Source organism: Lepus europaeus, chromosome 9 (genome assembly GCF_033115175.1).
Source record: "Lepus europaeus isolate LE1 chromosome 9, mLepTim1.pri, whole genome shotgun sequence".
NCBI lineage: Eukaryota > Metazoa > Chordata > Mammalia > Lagomorpha > Leporidae > Lepus > Lepus europaeus.
This window is the reverse complement of record NC_084835.1, coordinates 53764823-53784256: the sequence shown is the minus strand read 5'-3', so window position 1 is coordinate 53784256 and position 19434 is coordinate 53764823. Positions and strand designations below refer to the sequence as shown.

Here is a 19434-nt window from a genome sequence, read left to right as displayed (position 1 = left end):
GTTGGGTTGCAGAGAGAGATGGAGAGAGAGAGAGAGGGAGACAGAGAGAGAGTGATAGGTATCTCTTTCATCCCCTGGTTCAATCCCCCAAATGGCTTCAATGGCCAGGGCTAGGATAGTCCAGAGCCACAGGCCAGAAGCTTCTTCTGGTTCTCCCACGTGGGTGCCAGGGCATAAGTACTTGGGCCATCCTCCAATGCATTCCCAGGTACATTAGAAGGGAGTTGGACTGGAAATGGAGCAGCCAGGACTTGAACCAGAGCCCATGTGGGATACCAGCATGTTTTCACCTACTATGCTACAACACCAGACCAGTGATTGTCTGTTTTAGCTGTTATTTATATACCTGCGGAACTGTGGTCTTTCTATTTGTTACTTGTTGACTATTATGATTAGTGGCAAATTAAGCCTGTGAATAGAGTAGATAAAATTGTGCCTTTGCAATAACTGATGAAGAGAGGGGAGGGAGAGAGAGGAAGTGGGTTGCTGAGGGCAGGGTAGTGAGAAAAGTGTGGTTGTCTTCTTGGCACGGTACCTATGGAATGCTTGAAATCTGCCCTCTTTATATTAATAAAAACTTTGAAAATAACATTCCTTGAACAGCTGAGGAATACACACTCTTCTCATCAGCACATGGAACATTTTCTGGAATAGCTCATGTATTAGGATGCAAAGCCAGTCTTAATAAATCCAAAACAATGAATATCATTATATTTTTTACATATATATTTTCCTAACCATAATGGAGTAAACCCAGAAATCAACAACAGAAGAAATTTTAGGAATTAACCAAATACATGTATTAAACAAATACAAATACATGAACAACATACTTCTGAATGAATAGTGGTCACTGAGGACCTCAAAAGGGAAATTTAACAATTTCTTGAAATAAATAAAAATGGTAGTACAATGTAAAAAAAATTATGATACAGCAAAAGAGGGAAGTTTTTAGCAATTAGTGCCTAAATAAAGAAATATAAAGTTAACAAATAAACAACCTAACTAGTATATCTCATGAACCTAAAAATCAAGAATAAAACAAACTCGAAGTTAAGCAACAAAAGAAAAAAACACAAATATTAGAGCATAAATAAATAAAAGGAGGCTTTAATAATACAAAAGATCAATTGTGGTTTCTTTTTTTTAAAAAGTAAATAAAATCAATAAATGTCTAGCCAAGGCTAATGAAAAAAAGAGAAAACTCAAATATAAATGAGGAATTAAAAAGATATTACAAATACTATTACAGAAATAAAAGGGTTCATTAGAGACTATTATGAACAAATGTATGTTGACAAGTTGAAAAACTAGAAGAAATTGATAAATTTCTGGAAACATATAAACCTACCAAAATCAAATCATGAAGATACAAAAAATTCTGAACACACCAATAATGAACAATGAGATTCAGTCAATAGTAAAAAGTCCCCCAACAAAGAAAAGTCCAGGATCAAATAATTCACTACTGAATTATATTAATTATCTAAGGAAAAAATAGCACTAATTCTTTTCAAACTATTCCAAAACACCTAAAGGAAGGGAACCATTCCAAACTCATTCCATGAGCCTAGAATTGCCTTGAAACCTAAACCAGATAAGGACACAATGAAAAATGAAAACTTTTTTTCATTCATTTCAGATGAATATCCATGATGGATATAGATGCAAAAATTTCCCCAAGTAATTCAAATCCAACAGTGCATGGAAAGGAACATTCACCAGGATCACATGGGACTCATCCCATGGGTGGTTTAAAGGGATGACACAATATATACAAGTTAATAAACAAAATACACTATATCGACAGAATGAAGGATTTAAAGGGATGGTTCAGGTGCTGGCATTGTGGCATAACAGCTAAAGCCACTGCCTGCGACACTGGCATCCTCTATGGTACCAGTTCCTGTCCTGGCTGCTCCCCTTCTGATCCAGCTCGCTGCTAATGGCCTGGGAAAAAGCAGAAGAATATGACTCAAGTGTTTGCGCCCCTGCCACCTATGCAGGAGACCCTGAAGAAGCTCCCGGCTCCCAGTTTTTGCCTGGCCCAGACCTGGCTCTTGTGGCCATCCAGGGAGCAGACCAACAAATGAAAGATCTCTCTCTCTTTCTTTCACTTTATCTCTCACTCTCTCTGTGTATCTCTTTAAAATAACTAATTTTTTTTTTCTTTGACAGGCGGAGTGGACAGTGTGAGAGAGAGAAAGAGAGAAAGGTCTTCCTTCTGCTGTTGGTTCACCCTCCAATCAGTGCACCATGCTGATCCGAAGCCAGGAGCCAGGTGCTTCTCCTGGTCTCCCATACGGGTGCAGGGCCCAAGCACTTGGGCCATCCTCCACTGCACTCCCGGGCCACAGCAGAGAGCTGGACAGGAAGAGGAGTGACCGGGACAGAATCCAGCACCCCGACTGGGACTAGAACCCGGTGTGCCGGTGCTGCAGGTGAAGGATTAGCCTATTGAGCCGCGGCGCCAGCCTAAAATTACCAAATGTTAAAAATCTTTTAAAAATAAAAAATAAAGGGATGGTTTAACATGGAAGTCAATAAACATAATATTCTACATCAACAGAATGAAGGACAAAAATCACACAATCCTCTCAACTGATGTGGAAAAAAGCATTTAATAAAATGTAATTCATTCAAAATAAACTCTCTGCAAATATTGTGTGTAAAAAGATTATACTTCAATATAATGAAGGCTGTATATGACAAATCCACAGCCAACATCATACTGATTGGGGAAAAGCAGCAAGCATTTCCTTGAAGATCTAACACCGGACTAGGAGGTTCACTCTCAGCACTCTTATTCAACATTGTACCAGAAGTTTTACCAAGAGCAATCTGGCAGGAGAAAGACAAAAGGCATAGAAGAATGCCTTTTTTACAGATAATATGAATAATATATATAATATAAGAAAAACCTAGACTCGACAAAAAAGGAAAAAAAAACTCTTAGAATTGATAAGAAAATTCGGTAAAGTTGCAGGGTAGAAAATTAACACACACAATCAGCAATGTTTTTATACACTAGAATGGATTTCCTAAAAAAAGAAATTATAAGAGTAACGCCCTTCACAACATATACAAAACTGTATCAGAATAAAATTTACCAAGGAAGTAAAAGACTTCTTCAATGAAAATTATAAAATATTAATGAAAGAAATTGAAGAAGATAGAAAAAAGTGAAAAGATAACCTACATTCATTTCTTGGAAGAAATAATGTCCTTAAAATGTCCCTATTCTCCAAAGTGATTTACACATTCAATGCAATCTCTATCAAAACATCAATGAGATTCTTCACAGAACTAGAAAAAAATCCTAAAATTCACATGGAAGAACAAAAGAACCTGAAATGACAAAGCAATTTGAACAAAAAGATCAAAGTTGGATGCATCATAATACCTGATTTTAAGACATTCTCTCAGAGCCACATAGCGAAAAGAGCAGAGTACTAGCACATAGTACAGACACATAGATCAGTGGAATAGAATAGTTATCTCAGAAATTAATCCATGCATCTAAAGCCAATAAATTCTCCACAAATGTGTTTAAAACATATGCTGGAGGGAGGGCATTCTCTTTAAAAATGTTTTGGGAAAATTGGATATTCATATGCAGAAAACTGACCTTTTCCCCCATGTCTCAACCTATGCAAAAATAAACTCAAATGGTTCAAGTACCTAAATGTAAGACCTAAAACTATTAAACTACTAAAAGAACTACAGGGAAAGTACTTCAAGACATCAGGACAAGCAATTATTTGTGGTTTTTTTTTTTTTTTTTTGGATAAAACTCAGAAAACATAGGCAACAAAAGCAAAAATAGATAAATGGGATTATACTCAACCAAGAAATTCTGCAAAGCAAAGGAAACAGTAAACAGATTAAAGAGACAGTGACAGAATGGGAGAAAATATTACAAATTATTCATCAGACAAAGGATTAATACAGTATAAGAAACTTATATAACTTACATAATCAGCAAAGGATATGAATACACATTTCTCAAAAGAAAACTTATAAACAGCCAATACATTTGTGAAAAAAAATGCTCGATATCATTAGCCATTAGGGTTATACAAATCAGAACCACAATGAGATACTATCTCACCTCAGATTAGCTATTATGAAAAAGACAAAAAATAACAAATGCTAATGAAGATTTGGAGAAAAGGGAATCTTTACATACAACTGTTGGGAGTTCAAATTAGTACAGCCATTATGGAGAACAGCATGAATGTCACTCATAAAACTAAAAATAAATCTGCCATATGTCCCAGCTGTCTCACTTCTGGGAGTCAATCTGATGGAAGTGAAATTAGTATATCAAGGTGATCCCTACACGCCCATGTTCATCGCAGCACTATTTACAACAGCCATGATATGGAATCAACCCAGATGTCCACTGATACATGAATGGATAAAGAAAATTTGATATATATACACAACAAAAACTATTAAGCCAAGAAGGTATTAAATTCTGTCATTTTTAGTAAGATAGATGGAACTGGAGGCCATTATGTTAAATGAAATAAGTCTGACACAGAAAGACAAACACTGTATGTTCTCTCTCATATCTTCAAGTTAAAAACAGTCAATCTGGAACTAGAATTGTGACTTCTGGAAATTGGGAAGTTGGGGAAGGTAGAATAGAAGAAGGTGGAGAAAGGGAACTAAAACACGGATAAAAGTGGTAAGTTCTAGTGTTTCATAACACAGTGCTGTGGCTATAGTAATGTATTATATTGTGTACGAATAACAGGAATAAAAGAGCTCATAGACTCCAAACACAAAAAGACAATAAGAAAACAGAAATGCTAATGAACTGATTTGATCAGTTTGTGCTATATTCATGTGCTGGAATAGCACATTGTACCCCATAAAACGCATTAATTAAAAAAAGAAGAAATCGGGGCCAGCACTGTGGTATAGTGGGTAAAGCTACCGCCTGCACTGCTGGCATTCCATATGGGCACCGGTTTGAGTCCTAGCTGCTCCATTTCCAAACCAGCTCTCTGCTATGGCCTGGGAAAGCATTGGAAGATGGCGCAAGTCCTTGGGCCCCTGCATCCGCGTGGGAGACCCAGAGGAAGCTCCTGGCTCCTGGCTTCAGATCAGTTCAGCTCCAACTGTAGCAGGCAATTGGGGAGTGAACCAGTGGATAGAAAACCCCTCTCTCTCTCTCTCTGCCTCTCCTTCTCTCTCTGTGTACCTCTGACTTTCAAATAAATAAATAAATCTTAAAAAAAAAAAAAAAAAGATGAAGAAGAAATCTAGTCAGGAAACACAGTGATAAAGAGCCCTTTAACCACCAGGAGGCTCCATGTCTTCATTTTCTTAGAAATTGTAACCATTGAGGGAATAGTGCTAAGATTAAAAAAGTGTTGCAAAGCCAAGAACATGGAGTCTGATGAACTAACTAATAGCATAAGTGGGAAACAGCGTTAGCTTCAAATTTAACCCAAATATTTGCTTTTTGCCCTTGCTTCCTACTTAGGAAATTCCTTTCTTCTAGGGAATAGTGTGTTGTCTCTGTACTTTTATCTGCCCATGTGCAATCTGCCTTACAATGATAAATTGGTGTGACTCCAAATTGGATTAAGGAAAGCTCTATGTGAAGATGTGAAGAGACAGGAGAAAACCATCTCTGACTTCAGTAACTCAAGGGCTATCACAGCCAGAAGCTGCTCCATCACCTCTGAGTCCAGAGGGAGCAGTCATCTTCTGGCACTGCACTTCTGCGAGAGAGCAGAGTCATGGATGTGTCCTCTGGACCCACTTCCCTCTGACCATTGTGTCCATACCACCAGCCCCTCTTCTCACTGAGATCACCTGCTATACGAACTCTCTCTGTCTGGTGTCAAGTGCAGTGCCTGCCCAGTCTCTGCTCTCATAGCATGTGCTCACACAGCTGATTCCTCTGGATGCACTGGTGATCTGAGGATCTTCAATCTCTGGCCTTCATTTTGTGCCTTCCAAGAGCTATCCTCACTTATGCTTCAATTAGGAGAAAATTAGAGAAAACACACATAGACTGTATAGGAGCTACCAATGTATTTTTCTCTACTATATCCAAATATAACACCTTACACTTGGTGTTTTGATTTGTTTTAAATTTTGGATACCCCAGTTTGAATGATTACATATTTTGGATCCCAAATTCTAAACTGAATAGAAAGATACTTATAATACATGATAATGGTTGAAATACATGACAGAATAAATCTTCTTAATATACTTAAAAAATCCTAATGACTTAAAAATGAGTATTTTCATAGAATAGTAACTTTTACCATTGAGAAATATTATTTATTTATGAATGTTATTTGTATCCACAAGTAAAATGATTGTAATAATGTCTGACACTTAGAAATATTTCAGATGTGTTTCAGTGTAGATTAAGGGAATTCTTACATCATAAATACTTATAAAGTAATAAAAACTTGTGATATAATTATTTATAGCAGAATGCATGCATGCTGACAGAAAAGTTTTCAACAATAGAGTAGACTGAGAGCAAATCATTGTAAAAATTAAAGGAATGGGAAAAGAAGGAGGAGAAAAGGTGGGGGCATGGGCAGGAGAGGGTAGGATGGGAAGCATCATTATGCTCCTAAATCTGTATAATGAAATACTTGAAATTTGTTCACCTTAAAAAATAAAAAAATAAAAATTTCACACAATATTATTCAGAGAACGTTTTCTTTGCATACAAGTATTCTAGTGGGTAGATATACACAGAAAACAAATGAAATCCCATATATAGCAGCAACAATTGGAAAGTCCCATTAAGAAACACAAATGGGGGCAAACTGTTGAAATCGTTACCTAATATATACTAAACTGATCTTCTGTATATAAAGAGAATTGAAAATGAATCATGATGTGATTGGAAGGGGAGTGGGAGCGGGAAAGGGGAGGGTTGTGGGTGGGAGGTTAAGTTTTGGGAGGGGGAAGCCATTGTAACACATAAGCTGTACTTTGGAAATTTATATTCATTAAATAAAAGTTTAATAAAAAAAAAAAGAAACACAAAGCAAGGGAAGAAGCAGGGCTGAAGGATGGGTGGAGTAGGAGGCAGATGGAAGCGTGTGTGTGTGCATTTAGGGCTGTTGTCTTAGAACAGTTCTATGAGGAAGAATCTATCCCAGAAATGAAGGAAGTCATGTATGCTACCTAAGCAGAAAGCTTCAGAGGGACTGAAAAGACAGACTTTACCTGACATTTTTTTAAGATTTATTTATTTGAAAGGCATAGTTACAGAGAGAGGGAGAGAGAGAGAGATCTTCCATCTAACAGTTCACACCCCAAATGGCTGCAACGGCTGGGTCTGGGCCAGGAGGAGCCTGGAACCCTATCCAGTTCTTCCACATGTGTTCAGGGGCCCAAGGACTTGGGCCACCTTTGACTGTTTTCCCAGGCACACTAGCAAGGAGTTGGGTTGGAAGATGAGCATTCAGGACTCAAAGTGGTGCCCGTATGGGATGCCGGCATTGCAGATAGTAGACTAAAGCCACTGCACCACAACACCAGTCCCCTCACCTGACATTTTTAAACAGCAGCTAGAAGGAAAATGTAGCCCAAATATCATGAAGCCAGAGATAAGCCGACAATGCAGTCAGTGTTGCTTCTTTTTTATCTAAGTCATTCAAGTCCTTTAAATGGAACAATTTGATTAATATGTTGCATAAAATATGTGGTAATTTACAGCAGGAATTAAAATTCCACAGACTTTATCATTGCAAGCCAGTTACAAAGATGAAAGCAGAAAGTGTGTGAAGCTGTGGCAATGGCCCAGGTGAGGGTTGATGATCAACAGGACTGCAGTGGCGATGGTGGAGAGGATGGAAGGTAACCACACACCACAGAGACACTGAAGACATATCTGATACCATAGGGTGAAGGATTATGAGTTGATAGCACAGGTTGGTGGGCCGAGTGTTGAAGTCATAGGTGACTCCTTGGAGTTTGGTTCAAGCTCCTAATGGATGCTGTGATATTCATTGAGATGTGGAAGCCTGGTGTGGATTGGTTGGGGGTGGGAACGTGTGGAAATAAAGAATTTAGTTTTCCACATGCTAACTTTCCTGTCTGACGTCCAAATCGAAACAGAATCTGGTGCTCAGAGGACAACCTGAAGACTGTCAGGGCCAGATAATAATCTAAATATATCCAACTCAGCCTGCAGAACCCCACAATGAATCCTGTGAAATTCTGCAAACCTGACTTTGAGGCCACTTACACTCTTATTTACCCTTTGTAATGCGAGGCTCTGTATGTTTTAATGCCGAAATAGTGACATGCATGATCACCTCCCAGTTACTCTTTTTTTTTTTTTTTTTTGGACAGGCAGAGTGGATAGTGTGAGAGAGAGAGAGAGACAGAGAGAAAGGTCTTTCTTTGCCATTGGGTTACCCTCCAATGGCTGCTGCGGCCAGCGTACTGCGCTGATCCCAAGGCAGGAGCCAGGTGCTTCTCCTGGTCTCCCATGGGTTGCAGGGCCCAAGGACCTGGGCCATCCTCCACTGCACTCCCGGGCCACAGCAGAGAGCTGGCCTGGAAGAGGGGCAACCGGGACAGAATCTGGCGACTCGACCGGGACTAGAACCTGGTGTGCCGGCGCCGCAGGCGGAGGATTAGCCTAGTGAGCCATGGCACCGGCCCCAGTTACTCTTTATTTGGTGTGTATGGTCCTTCCAAAATATAAAATGAAACAAATCTTAGCAAGGCAGGTTTGCTTCTTTATTGTCATAGAAATGAGTGAAAAACTCAACACGGGGGGAGATGGCTCATCAGTGATCACTCCTCCAGTACTTGAGTCAGCAGAATGAGATCATATTATCTCTCACCACAACCAAGAATATTTTGCTGGAAAAACAAACCTGGATTTCCGAACATTGTTTTTTCTTCTTCCTATTCCTGAATATGTCTTCATATGAGGTCAAGTTGTTTCTTAAGGTATTCCTACTAGTAGTACTACTAGAAGAAAAAAAAAGTGCACGCTTGTACCAGAAAATTATCTTTTATCGGATTTGCCCCTCCTCTTATGTAACTCTTTTGACAGTGTTTGAATAATGGTACACTTACAAATGATGTCTCAGATGAGGATATTTACTATTCACCCCAAATGAGTATCCCAAATTACAGTTGTTAACTGAAAATATAATAGAGTGGAATCTTTTCTATCATCAAAAAGTATTTTAAAATGCTGTATGAGTATTAGGGTTTTTCTCTTTTGAAATAGCTTTTATGACTCAAGATTTCCCAGTACAAACCTGGTCCAGCCCTTGAAGGAATCAATGTGAGGCATACAGTCAGTAAGAGTGTGGATTAAGACATGAATCTATTCAGACAATCAAGTGACAATGTTTGTCATGACAGGTGCACAATCTTTCATCTATAGCCTTGGCAATATTTGTTTCAGATTCAAATGATTTTCAGATTTTGGAAAGGCCATATTATGTATACACTAAACATTCACAACTGGATGGTAATTATGCATGTTACTATTTCTTCAATAAAGCTTAAAATATTCACATCAAGAAGGGTAAATAAAATGTATATTTTCTAAAACTCAGCTTTTTCTGCTAAAGGAGTTTGTGTCTGCTTTTGGCTTAACTTTTTTTTTTTTTTTTAATTTGGACAGGCAGAGTTAGACAGTGAGAGAGAGAGAGAGACAGAGAAAAAGGTCTTCCTTCCATTGGTTCACCCCCAAAAATGGCTGCTACGGCAGGCGTGCTGCGCCGATCAGGAGCCAGGTGCTTCTTCCTGGTCTCCCATGCAGGTGCAGGGCCCAAGCACTTGGGCCATCCTCCACTGCCTTCCTGGGCCACAGCAGAGAGCTGGACTGGAGGAGGAGCAACTGGGACAGAATCCGGTGCCCCAACTGGAACTAGAACCCGGTGTGCCAGCACCGCAGGCAGAGGATTAGCCAAGTGAGCCACGGCGCCAGCCTTGGTTTAACATTTTAATAATTTTGTTTTAGGAATCAGAAATTGCAGACAAAGAACTGGGATTTTTTAATAATAAAAAATATTAGCATGGATAATGGATAGACTCAGACCAAAAATATGCAAAAGCCAACAAGAATAGGATAATGAGAGCATTTAAGAAATATGATGTTGAAGAATAAATTTTTAATGTGCCTTCAACATAAAAGAAAAGGAAGCAGGCTTAGGAGAGAGGTGGAAATGCATTCTACTCCCTTAGTGGAGGAAAGTTAATACAATGACCTTAAAGTAGGTGATACAGTTTGACTGAATTTGTCCTGGAAAAGATAATAACAAGCTAAAAAACATGTAACTTTTTCTTTATCAAGAATGTTAGCTAATATTGGTGACTTGTGCTTGACCTACAGGTTAAAACACTGGTTAAGACATCCAGTGCCTAGCAGCTCTATTTGTTTCTCTATAAATCTGTCACTCTCTCTGTGTCTGTCTCTTTGCCGTTTGATTAACTGAATCAATATAGTAGTATAAAAATGAAAAATAAAAAGTACCTCCCTGGAAATATATAAAATACAAAAGTCATAATATCTTAGGTAATAAAAATTAAATCTCTTTAAGTTAACTGCATCTAATCATATCTAAAACTAATGCCCAGGTAAGGGGCATAACCTCTAATAAAATATGTAATTTATTATGAAAGCTGCAGTGTCCATATGAGTACAGCAGTACTGGCTCATCTTTGTAAGAATAAGAGAAATAGTAGACAATCAATAGTTAACTTTATTTCTGAAAAAAAGAGCTCTGCTAGGAAAACTGCTAGTTACAGAGGGCAATCTGTAGTCAAGAACGTGATTATTATGATTCAGCACATATTTTCTTTCTTTTTTTAAAAGATGTATGTATTTATTTGAAAGGTAGAGTTGCAGAGAGGCAGAGGCAGAGAGAGAGAGAGAGAGAGAGAGAGAGAGAGAGAGAGAGAGAGAGTCTTCCACCTATTGGTTCACTCCCCAGATGGCTGCAATGGTCAGAGCTGGGCTGATCTGAAGTCAGGAGCCAGGGGTTTCTTCCAGGTCTCCCACGGGGGTGCAGGGGCCCAAGGACTTGGGCCATCTTCTACTGCTTTTCCAGACTATAGCAGAGAGCTAAATTGTAAGTGGAGCAGCCGGGACCTCAACTGGCACCCCTATGGGATGTCAGCACTGCAGGTGGCGGCTTTACCTGCTAAGCCACAGTGCCGGCCCGTAGCACATATTTTCAAAAAGCACATCACTAACCCTAACCAAACTTGTTGTCTTATTTACTAAAAGAAAGAGTGAATGATTTAAAGCAAGGTCCCTGAGTTACTTATATAAGCAGTTTGAGTAATTCATATATCCATTAGGCACTTTGAATTGATATATTTATTAGGTACTTTGAATTCAAACTTGAGACTTCACTCTGAAATTTTACAACATTCACAAAATTCACGCTATCCTCTCCATTTCAGTCAAAGCCACTGCATATCTCACTGCTTTCTGTTTCTTTAATGTGGATCTTATGTATTATTTTGTGTATGTTGTATATTACTACGTATCTGGTTCACATTACTTTTGCTTTCTGGAATGTTGTCCTTATTCATTTTCCAACAATCCAAATTATAATGCCTTCATCAAGGTCCATCAAAGCACCTCTTCATTCTCAAGTCTCTTAGGGGTGAATATCTTGTCACAGGAAGCTCAATAATAATCATCTCTGGTTTATTTAGTGGATTCTAACTATTCAGTAGCATTAGCCATTTGTTCACAATAAAAAAAAATTCTATAGTTAGAGTACTGAATTCATTAAATGGTGACAATAAGGGTAATTCAAAAAGTCTGTAGAGGGGCCTGTGTGTGGTACAGCAAGTTAAGCTGCTGCTTGTGACACCTGCAGAGTGGCTGGTTTGAGACTAAGCTGCTCTGCTTCCAATCCAGCTCCCTGCTGATGTGCCTGTAAAGGCAGCATATGATGGCTCAAGTATTTGGGCTCCTGCCTCCCATGTGGGTAGAATTCTGCCTCTTGGGTATTGGCTGGCCCAGCCCTGGCTGTTTGAAGATAAGTTTTACCGTTAATTCTCATAGTACATCTCATTAAGGATAGAGGTCCTATATGGGGAGTAAGTGCACAGTGAGTCCTGTTGTTGATTTAACATTTAACACTCTTATTTTTGACTTCAGTGACCACTTGAGGCTCTTGACATCCAAGAGCTAAAAGTTTGTAGAAAACAGAATTGAAAGATGATTTTGGTTCAAAGCATTTTTTTTAAAAGATTTATTTATTTTATTTGAAAGAGTTACACACAGAGAGAAGGAGAGGCAGAGAGAGAGATAGGTCTTCCATCTGCTGGTTCGCTCCCCAGTTGGCCGCAATGCCTGGAGCTGCACCGATCCAAAGCCAGGAGCCAGGAGCCTCTTCCTGGTTTCCCACATGGGTGCAGGGGCCCAAGAACTTGGGCCATCTTCTACTGCTTTTCCAGGCCATAGCAGAGAGCGGGATTGGAAGTGGAGCAGCCGGGACTCGAACTGGCGCCCATGTGGGATGCCGGCATTGCAGGCGGCGGCTTTACCCACTGTGCCACAGCGCCGGCCACGGATATTTTTTAAATCCAAGCATAAGAAGAGTCTTGAAAGATTTTTCCAAAAATGCATATTATGAAAATAATATGCATGGATTTCAAAATTTTTGCAGCTAAGTAAACTTATCTTTTAATTTCATTTTCCATGATTTTTTTGATGTCCACTCATATTTGGCAGTCACAGTGATAGAGGATGAAGGAGATGCAAGAATCAATCTTTACCCTCAAAAATCTTTTAGCTTAGAATAGTGGAGGGGAGAGTTTCGAATACAGTATTGTATTCATTGCGTTAGTTCAAAACAAGTTATAGATATGTACAGTGTTGGGAGGGATCACTTTCAATGTGATTGTTCAAGAAAGGCACCCTGGAAAATGATGAGTTTTATACATTCATTCAGCAAACTTTTTCCAATAGCCAAGTCCCACAAGGCACAACTGAATTTCAGACTTTCTTGAGCTGTTGTAACAAAGAATTATGAACTGGGCAGGGAAACTCCTGCCAAAATCAAGGTGTACCCAGGGCCTGCCACCTCCGTAGACCTGGGGAGGCTCCGCCCTGTGGTTTGCTAGCTTCTGGTTGCCTCACATGTTCCATGGCTCATAGTACTTCAACAGTCCCATTTCATAGGTTCTCCCTGTGTGTCTCCAGTTGTTTTCCCTCTGTGTGTGTCTGTATGTGTCCAAACGACCCCAGTCATATCGGATTACTACCAACACTACTGATTTCATTTTTACTTGATTTTCTCCGTAAATATCTTATTTCTAAAGATGTCACATGTCAAGGTATAGGGAGGAGGTAGGGGTTGGCAATGTTAGGAACCCAACTTATTTTTTGTTAAAGAAATACAATTTGGGGCTGACGCTGTGGTGTAGTGCACAAAGCTGCAACCTGCAGTGCTGGCATTCCACATGGGCACCGGTTCAGGTCCTGGCTGCTCCGTTTCTGATCCATCTCTCTGCTATGGCCTGGGAAAGCAGTGGAGGATGGCCCAAGTCCTTGGGCCCCTGCACCTGCGTGGGAGACCAGGAAAAAGCTCCTGGCTCCTGGCTTCGGATCGGCACAGTTCCGGCTGTTGGAGTGGCTGGGGAGTGAACCAGTGGATGGAAGAGTCTCTCTTTCTTTCTCTCTCTCCCTCTCTCTCTCTCTGTATGACTCTGACTTTCAAGTAAATAAATAAATCTTAAAAAAAAAGAAATACAATTTAATCCATAATGGAGGTGCAGAGATGAAGTTCTCATTATGACAGGCATCAGGAAAGTAAAGTAATTCCAGCAAATTACAGCATGCTCCTGCAGGATTATGACAGTTGAATCCTCTGTTATTTTTTATTACTCTGGATTAATATGGGCCTTGAAAGGGATTATGGGAATTACATCTTCTGCTATGTTTGTTGTTCTGGATTGATATGGACCTTATTCTTTACCCTATTTTCCCCTGGGCATGTAAACAAAACAAAAACACAGATGGTGGTGCCTTGCTATGGCTTCCAAGTTTTGCTGATGTTAATAACAAAATTTTCAGGATTCCACCAACATTTATGGATTCTGTGGGTGGGAGAAGCAGAGTCAAATGACAAACACTAAGCATATTTTATAAGATGCCCCTTGGGGGAGGGTTCAGCCTAGCGGTTAAGCCATCCATGTCCCACTTCCGAGGGCCTAGGTTTGATTTCTGGCTCTGGCTCTGGCTCCTGACTCCAGCTTCCTGCTTATGCAGACCTTCAGAATGTGCCCCTGGCTCCTAGCTCTGGCCCTGGCCCAGCCTTGGCAAGTGACAGCATTTGGGGAGTGAACCAACAAATGGGAGCTCTCTGTATCTGTCTGGTATTCTCTCTCTCTCTCTCTCTCTCTCTCTCTGTCACTATCCCTCAAGTAAACAAATACATATTTTTTTTTAAAAGAGCTCCTTTTTATAGCATCTCTTTTATAGGTAAACTAACCACAACATTTTAAACATTATTAATCAATACAGAACAAGATTTTAAACTGAAATGGGTTACCTCCAAACATTATGTAATAAATATATTTAAATAACAAATAAAATTATAATATTCACTAAAAAGTTAAACAAAAAAATATTCCCCCAAAGAGGCACTGACATCTGATCAAAAATAGAAATGATGTCATTGCCGTAAGGAAATTCTAAGATTCCAGAGATTCTAACAGAGATCTATTACCTATGAATTACAAAATGTGCCTACAACTATTAAGGACACATGAGTATTCAAGTCCCAAGTATCTAAACTTTTCAAACAAGGGAAGCTTATTTCTTACAGTTTAAAATGTCCATGTCTTCTAGAAATATAAGACTAAATCAGAGAAAAAGAATTTGTTAATATAAAATGACACAGAGGCAAATTTAAACTAGAGAAAATAAGTTACACACAAGGGGTCTTCAACAAGCTCATGGAAAATTTCAGTTGTGAAAAAACTGCATGGATTTAAAAACCATTCTATGTCAAAATAAACTTACCTTTCAATTCCATTTTTCCACAAATTTTTGTGAAGTTACCTTAATATGACTTGTTCTTCTTAAGTTCCACACTACTAAGCAATTTATTAGTAAGACGTCTTACTTTTTCTCAGAAAAATTTTTCCAAATTATTAGGACTCTTGATCTAATGATTTGCAGCAAAATGTAACAATTATTATTAGAAAACTTACCCAGATGCTTTCTTCTCGTCGATACTGCTTCCAGTTCCTCCCACCATCACTGAACATCAGGAGGTAGCTGCTCACCCAGTTTGAGCTCCCATATCCTCCCTGGGTTGCCACAGAAGTGACCTTCATTCTCTCTTCAAGGTCAATCTGCAGCCACTGGTATTTATCAGATACAAGTGGGGTCCAGCCACCAGCACCTTGTTGAAACAAAAAAAGTAGAAAAGAAAAAGGGGAAATTATTTAACATAGCTGTTACTAAATTACAAACTATGATTATAAATATATTAAATATAAGATAATTATTGATTCATATTAGAAAAAAGAAGACATTCATTGCATAAATGAATAGACTCTAAATTGCTTTCATTTTTAGCTAGGTGATTCCTGATTTTATCATTTTATATTTTGACTTGAACAGTCAGGAAATTATTTTTCATCTTTTTATTTTAAAATTTCAAATTATACAGAAAAGAATTTGAGTTCAGTGAGCACACATAGATTTTTTTTGTCTTTCTTTTATTGATCTCTTTTTTTAAACTTTTATTTAATGAATATAAATTTCGAAAGTACAGCTTATGGATTACAATGGCTTTCCCCCCATAACTTCCCTCCCACCAGCAACCCTCCCCTTTCCCACTCCGTCTCCCCTTCCATTCACATCAAGATTCATTTTCAATTCTCTTTATATACAGAAGGTCAGTTTAGTATATATTAAGTAAAGATTTCAACAGTTTGCACCCACATAGAAACACAAAGTGAAAAATACTGTTTGAGTACTAGTTATAGCATTAAATCACAATGTACAGCACATTAAGGACAGAGATCCTACATGAGAAGTAAGTGCACAGTGACTCCTGTTGTTGACTTAACAAATTGACACTCTTGTTTATGGCATCAGTAATCACCATAGGCTCTTGTCATGAGTTGCCAAGGCTATGGAAGTCTTTTGAGTTCATCAACTCTGATCATATTTAGACAAGGTCATAGTGAAAGTGGAAGTTCTCTCCTCCCTTCAGAGAAAGGTACCTCCTTCTTTGATGACCTGTTCTTTCCACTGGGATCTCACTCTCAGAGATCTTTCATTTAGGTCATTTTTTTTTTTTTTTGACAGAGTGTCTTTGCTTTCCATGTCTGAAATACTCCATGGGCTTTTCAGCCGGATCCAAATGCCTTAAGGGCTGATTCTGAGGCCAGAAGCACACACAGATTTAACATTTGGTCATATTTGCCTCATAGGTAAATTTTTTTTAAAAGATTTATTTTATTTATTTGAAAGAGTTACAGAGAGAGGTAAAGACAGGGAGAGAGGTCTTCCATCTGCTGGTTCACTCCCCAGATAGCAACAACAGGCGGCGCTGCATTGATCCGAAGCCCAGAGCCAGGAGCTTCTTCCAGGTCTTCCACGCGAGTGCAGGGGCCCAAGAACTGGGCCATCCTCTACTGCTTTCCCAGGCCATAGCAGAGAGATGGATGGAAAGAGGAGCAGCCAGGAATGGAACCAGCACCCATATGGGATGCTGGCACCACAGCTGGAGGATTAACCTACTGTGCTACACAGGCCCCTCATAGGTAAATATTATATACATATATATATATATACACATACATAAACATACTTTTTTTATCAGGTGCATGTATTAGGATCATATAATATAGGATAAATGACAGATCATTAAATGAGGGAAGAAGACTATCTCATTGTGAAAGAGATACAATTCAGTGAAGATGTTATACATATCTATATAACAAATAATATGACATGCACTTTCTTTTTTAATTAACTTCCACATATGAGAGAAAACATCTGGTGTTTATCTTTCTGTGTCTGGCTTATTTCATATGGTATAATGACCTCTAATTCATCCATTTTGTTGTAAATATTAAGACTTATTTTTTATAGCTGAACAGCACTCCATTGTGTATATATATCATATTTTATTTATTCATTCATCCATTGATAGACATCTAGGTGGATGCCATATCTTTGCTATTATGAATAGTGCTGCAATAAACATGGGAGTGCAGGCATATCTTTCATAGGCTGATTTACTTTCCTTTAGATATATTCCATGGTGTTGGATAGTTGGGTTTTACAGATCTTTATTATTAGTTTTTTAAAGGAAACTCCATACTGTTTTCCATAATTGCTGTACTGATTTTCATTACCACCAACAGTGTGTTAAAGTTCCCTTTTCCTCAATATCCATGTAAGCATTTGTTATTTTTTGATATTTTGATAATAACTATAACTGGAGATAATACCTCATTGTGGTTTTTACTTGTATTTCCCTGATAACCATATTATTTAATGGCCATTTGTATTTCTCCTTTTGAAAAAAAAATCTACTCAGATCCTTGGTCTATTCATAATCTGCTTGTCTATTTTGTTGTTGAATTTCTTTTTACCTCTTTTATACTCTGGACATTAACACATTATCAGATGTGTAGTTTGAAAACAAATTCTCTTATTCTGTCAGTTGTCTCTTCATTGTGTTGATCACTCCTTTTGCTGTGCAGAAGCTTCTCAGTTTGATATAATCCTATTAATTTATTTTGGCTTTTATTGCCTGTGTTTCTGAAATATTATCCAAAAATCATTGCTTAACCAATGTCTTATCAAGTTTCCCCTATATGTTCCTGTAGTAGTTTTATGTTTTGATTTATATCTTTGATCTACTTTGAGTTGGTTTTTATATAGGCTATAAGTTATGGGTCTTGTTTCAAACTTTTGCATTTAAAAATCCAGTTTATTGAAGAGACTTTCTTCCAAGGAGTTGTTTTTAGCACCTTTGTAAAAGATAAGTTGGTTACAGATGTATATATTTATTTTTGGAGGGTCTATTCTGTTCCTGTGGTGAATGTGCCATTTTTATGTCAGTATCATGCTGTCTTGGTTGCATTTGCCATGTAGTATGTCTTGAAATCAATTGTAGACAGGATGGAGAATTACTGATGACCAACACTGCCCATTTGATTGACACAAAAATGGCCCATACAATCTTAATCTGGATAGCTAAAGGCAGGCAAAGCTGCTGCTCTAAGTTAGGTGTCTAATGGAAGGTATTTGGCAGAGCAGTTAGGATGCCACTTGAGATGCTTCAATTCCATGTTGGCATTCCTGGGTTCTAGATCCAGTTCCCAATTTCAGCCTCCTGCTAATTCACACCTTGGCAAAGAGCAGGTGATAGCTCAAGTATGAGGATCCTTACTAAACTCACATGAGTTCCTAACTCTTAGTCTTGGCCTGGCACAAAAACTGGCTATTATAGACATTTGGAATGGGTCCAGCAAGTTAAAGATTTTCCTTTGTCTATGTTTTCAAATAAGTTAAAAATAAATAAATAAAGTTGGGTATTTTGCTAAGCCAGAGCATCCTCCAATCAAACAGCATGGTTGTCTACATAGAGAAAGATTTATTTTTGAAATGATCTACAGTAGTATCTACATTAGCCCCAGGCAGATGCAGCGCATGGATTTCTTTATCCCTCAGTGGAAACTGCTGTTATACCTTCTTCCTCCTGCCATCATGGGTTCAGAGGAAGGGTGAGCAGGACCCCCTAGAGAACAGGGATCTGGAGCAGGGTGTTTGAAATGCAGATACTGGGCTGCATCTGGGAGATTGTGGAAGATTTATCAGGCAGAAGGGGCGGGAACCTCCACCTGGCAGGTTATCAGGTAGAAGGGGGCAGGGCAGGATGTGAATGCGGGGCTGCCCCTGAAACATTATTGGGATGACTTTCAGATACAGATGCATATGCTGGACATAGATTTCTTCTCTTTAGGCCTGTCATACACACATAAGCTCATATCTGACTTCCTACCTAACACTAAATATTTTGAATTTTTCCCCTCATCATTATTTGTCAAATTTGATGGCTCACACCTTGGCTATTTCTCATTTTTCTTTGATATTTTCACTCACTCTCACGCAGGTCCATGGAAACACAGGTATAGAAACACAATAAAGAGAAACGGACCAGCCCATTTGTGGTGTGCTACCCTGGGATCATGGATTCTCACCATGCCTTCTCTGTGTCACTCACATTTTTATTAGTCAAGTTGTGCTAATAGCTGCACTCCTGCTAACACATTTTAGTTACTCGATTTTACCTGTGATAAAGAGGCAGTATTTATATGCAAATGAGTCTGATGAAGTAAAGAAACACTGCCATTAGCAGAGAATTTCCTCAGGATGTTGTGGTTTCTGGAAACCTACAATGGATGTGCTGCTAT

General features: G+C 38.6%; 1 protein-coding gene across 3 annotated transcripts in view; it reads right to left on the bottom strand.

Moving 5' to 3' along the window:
* LOC133766538 (contactin-associated protein-like 3) overlaps positions 1-15345 on the bottom strand; it is a 181170-nt gene extending 165825 nt beyond the window's left edge. For all 3 annotated transcript variants that reach the window (XM_062200213.1, XM_062200212.1, XM_062200214.1), the window contains exon 1: positions 15205-15345. In XM_062200213.1, coding sequence (XP_062056197.1) covers positions 15205-15330 — 126 coding nt within the window. In that variant the 5' untranslated portion in view covers positions 15331-15345. The remainder of the gene's footprint in view (positions 1-15204) is intronic.
* Between the last annotated feature and the right edge of the window lie 4089 nt (positions 15346-19434).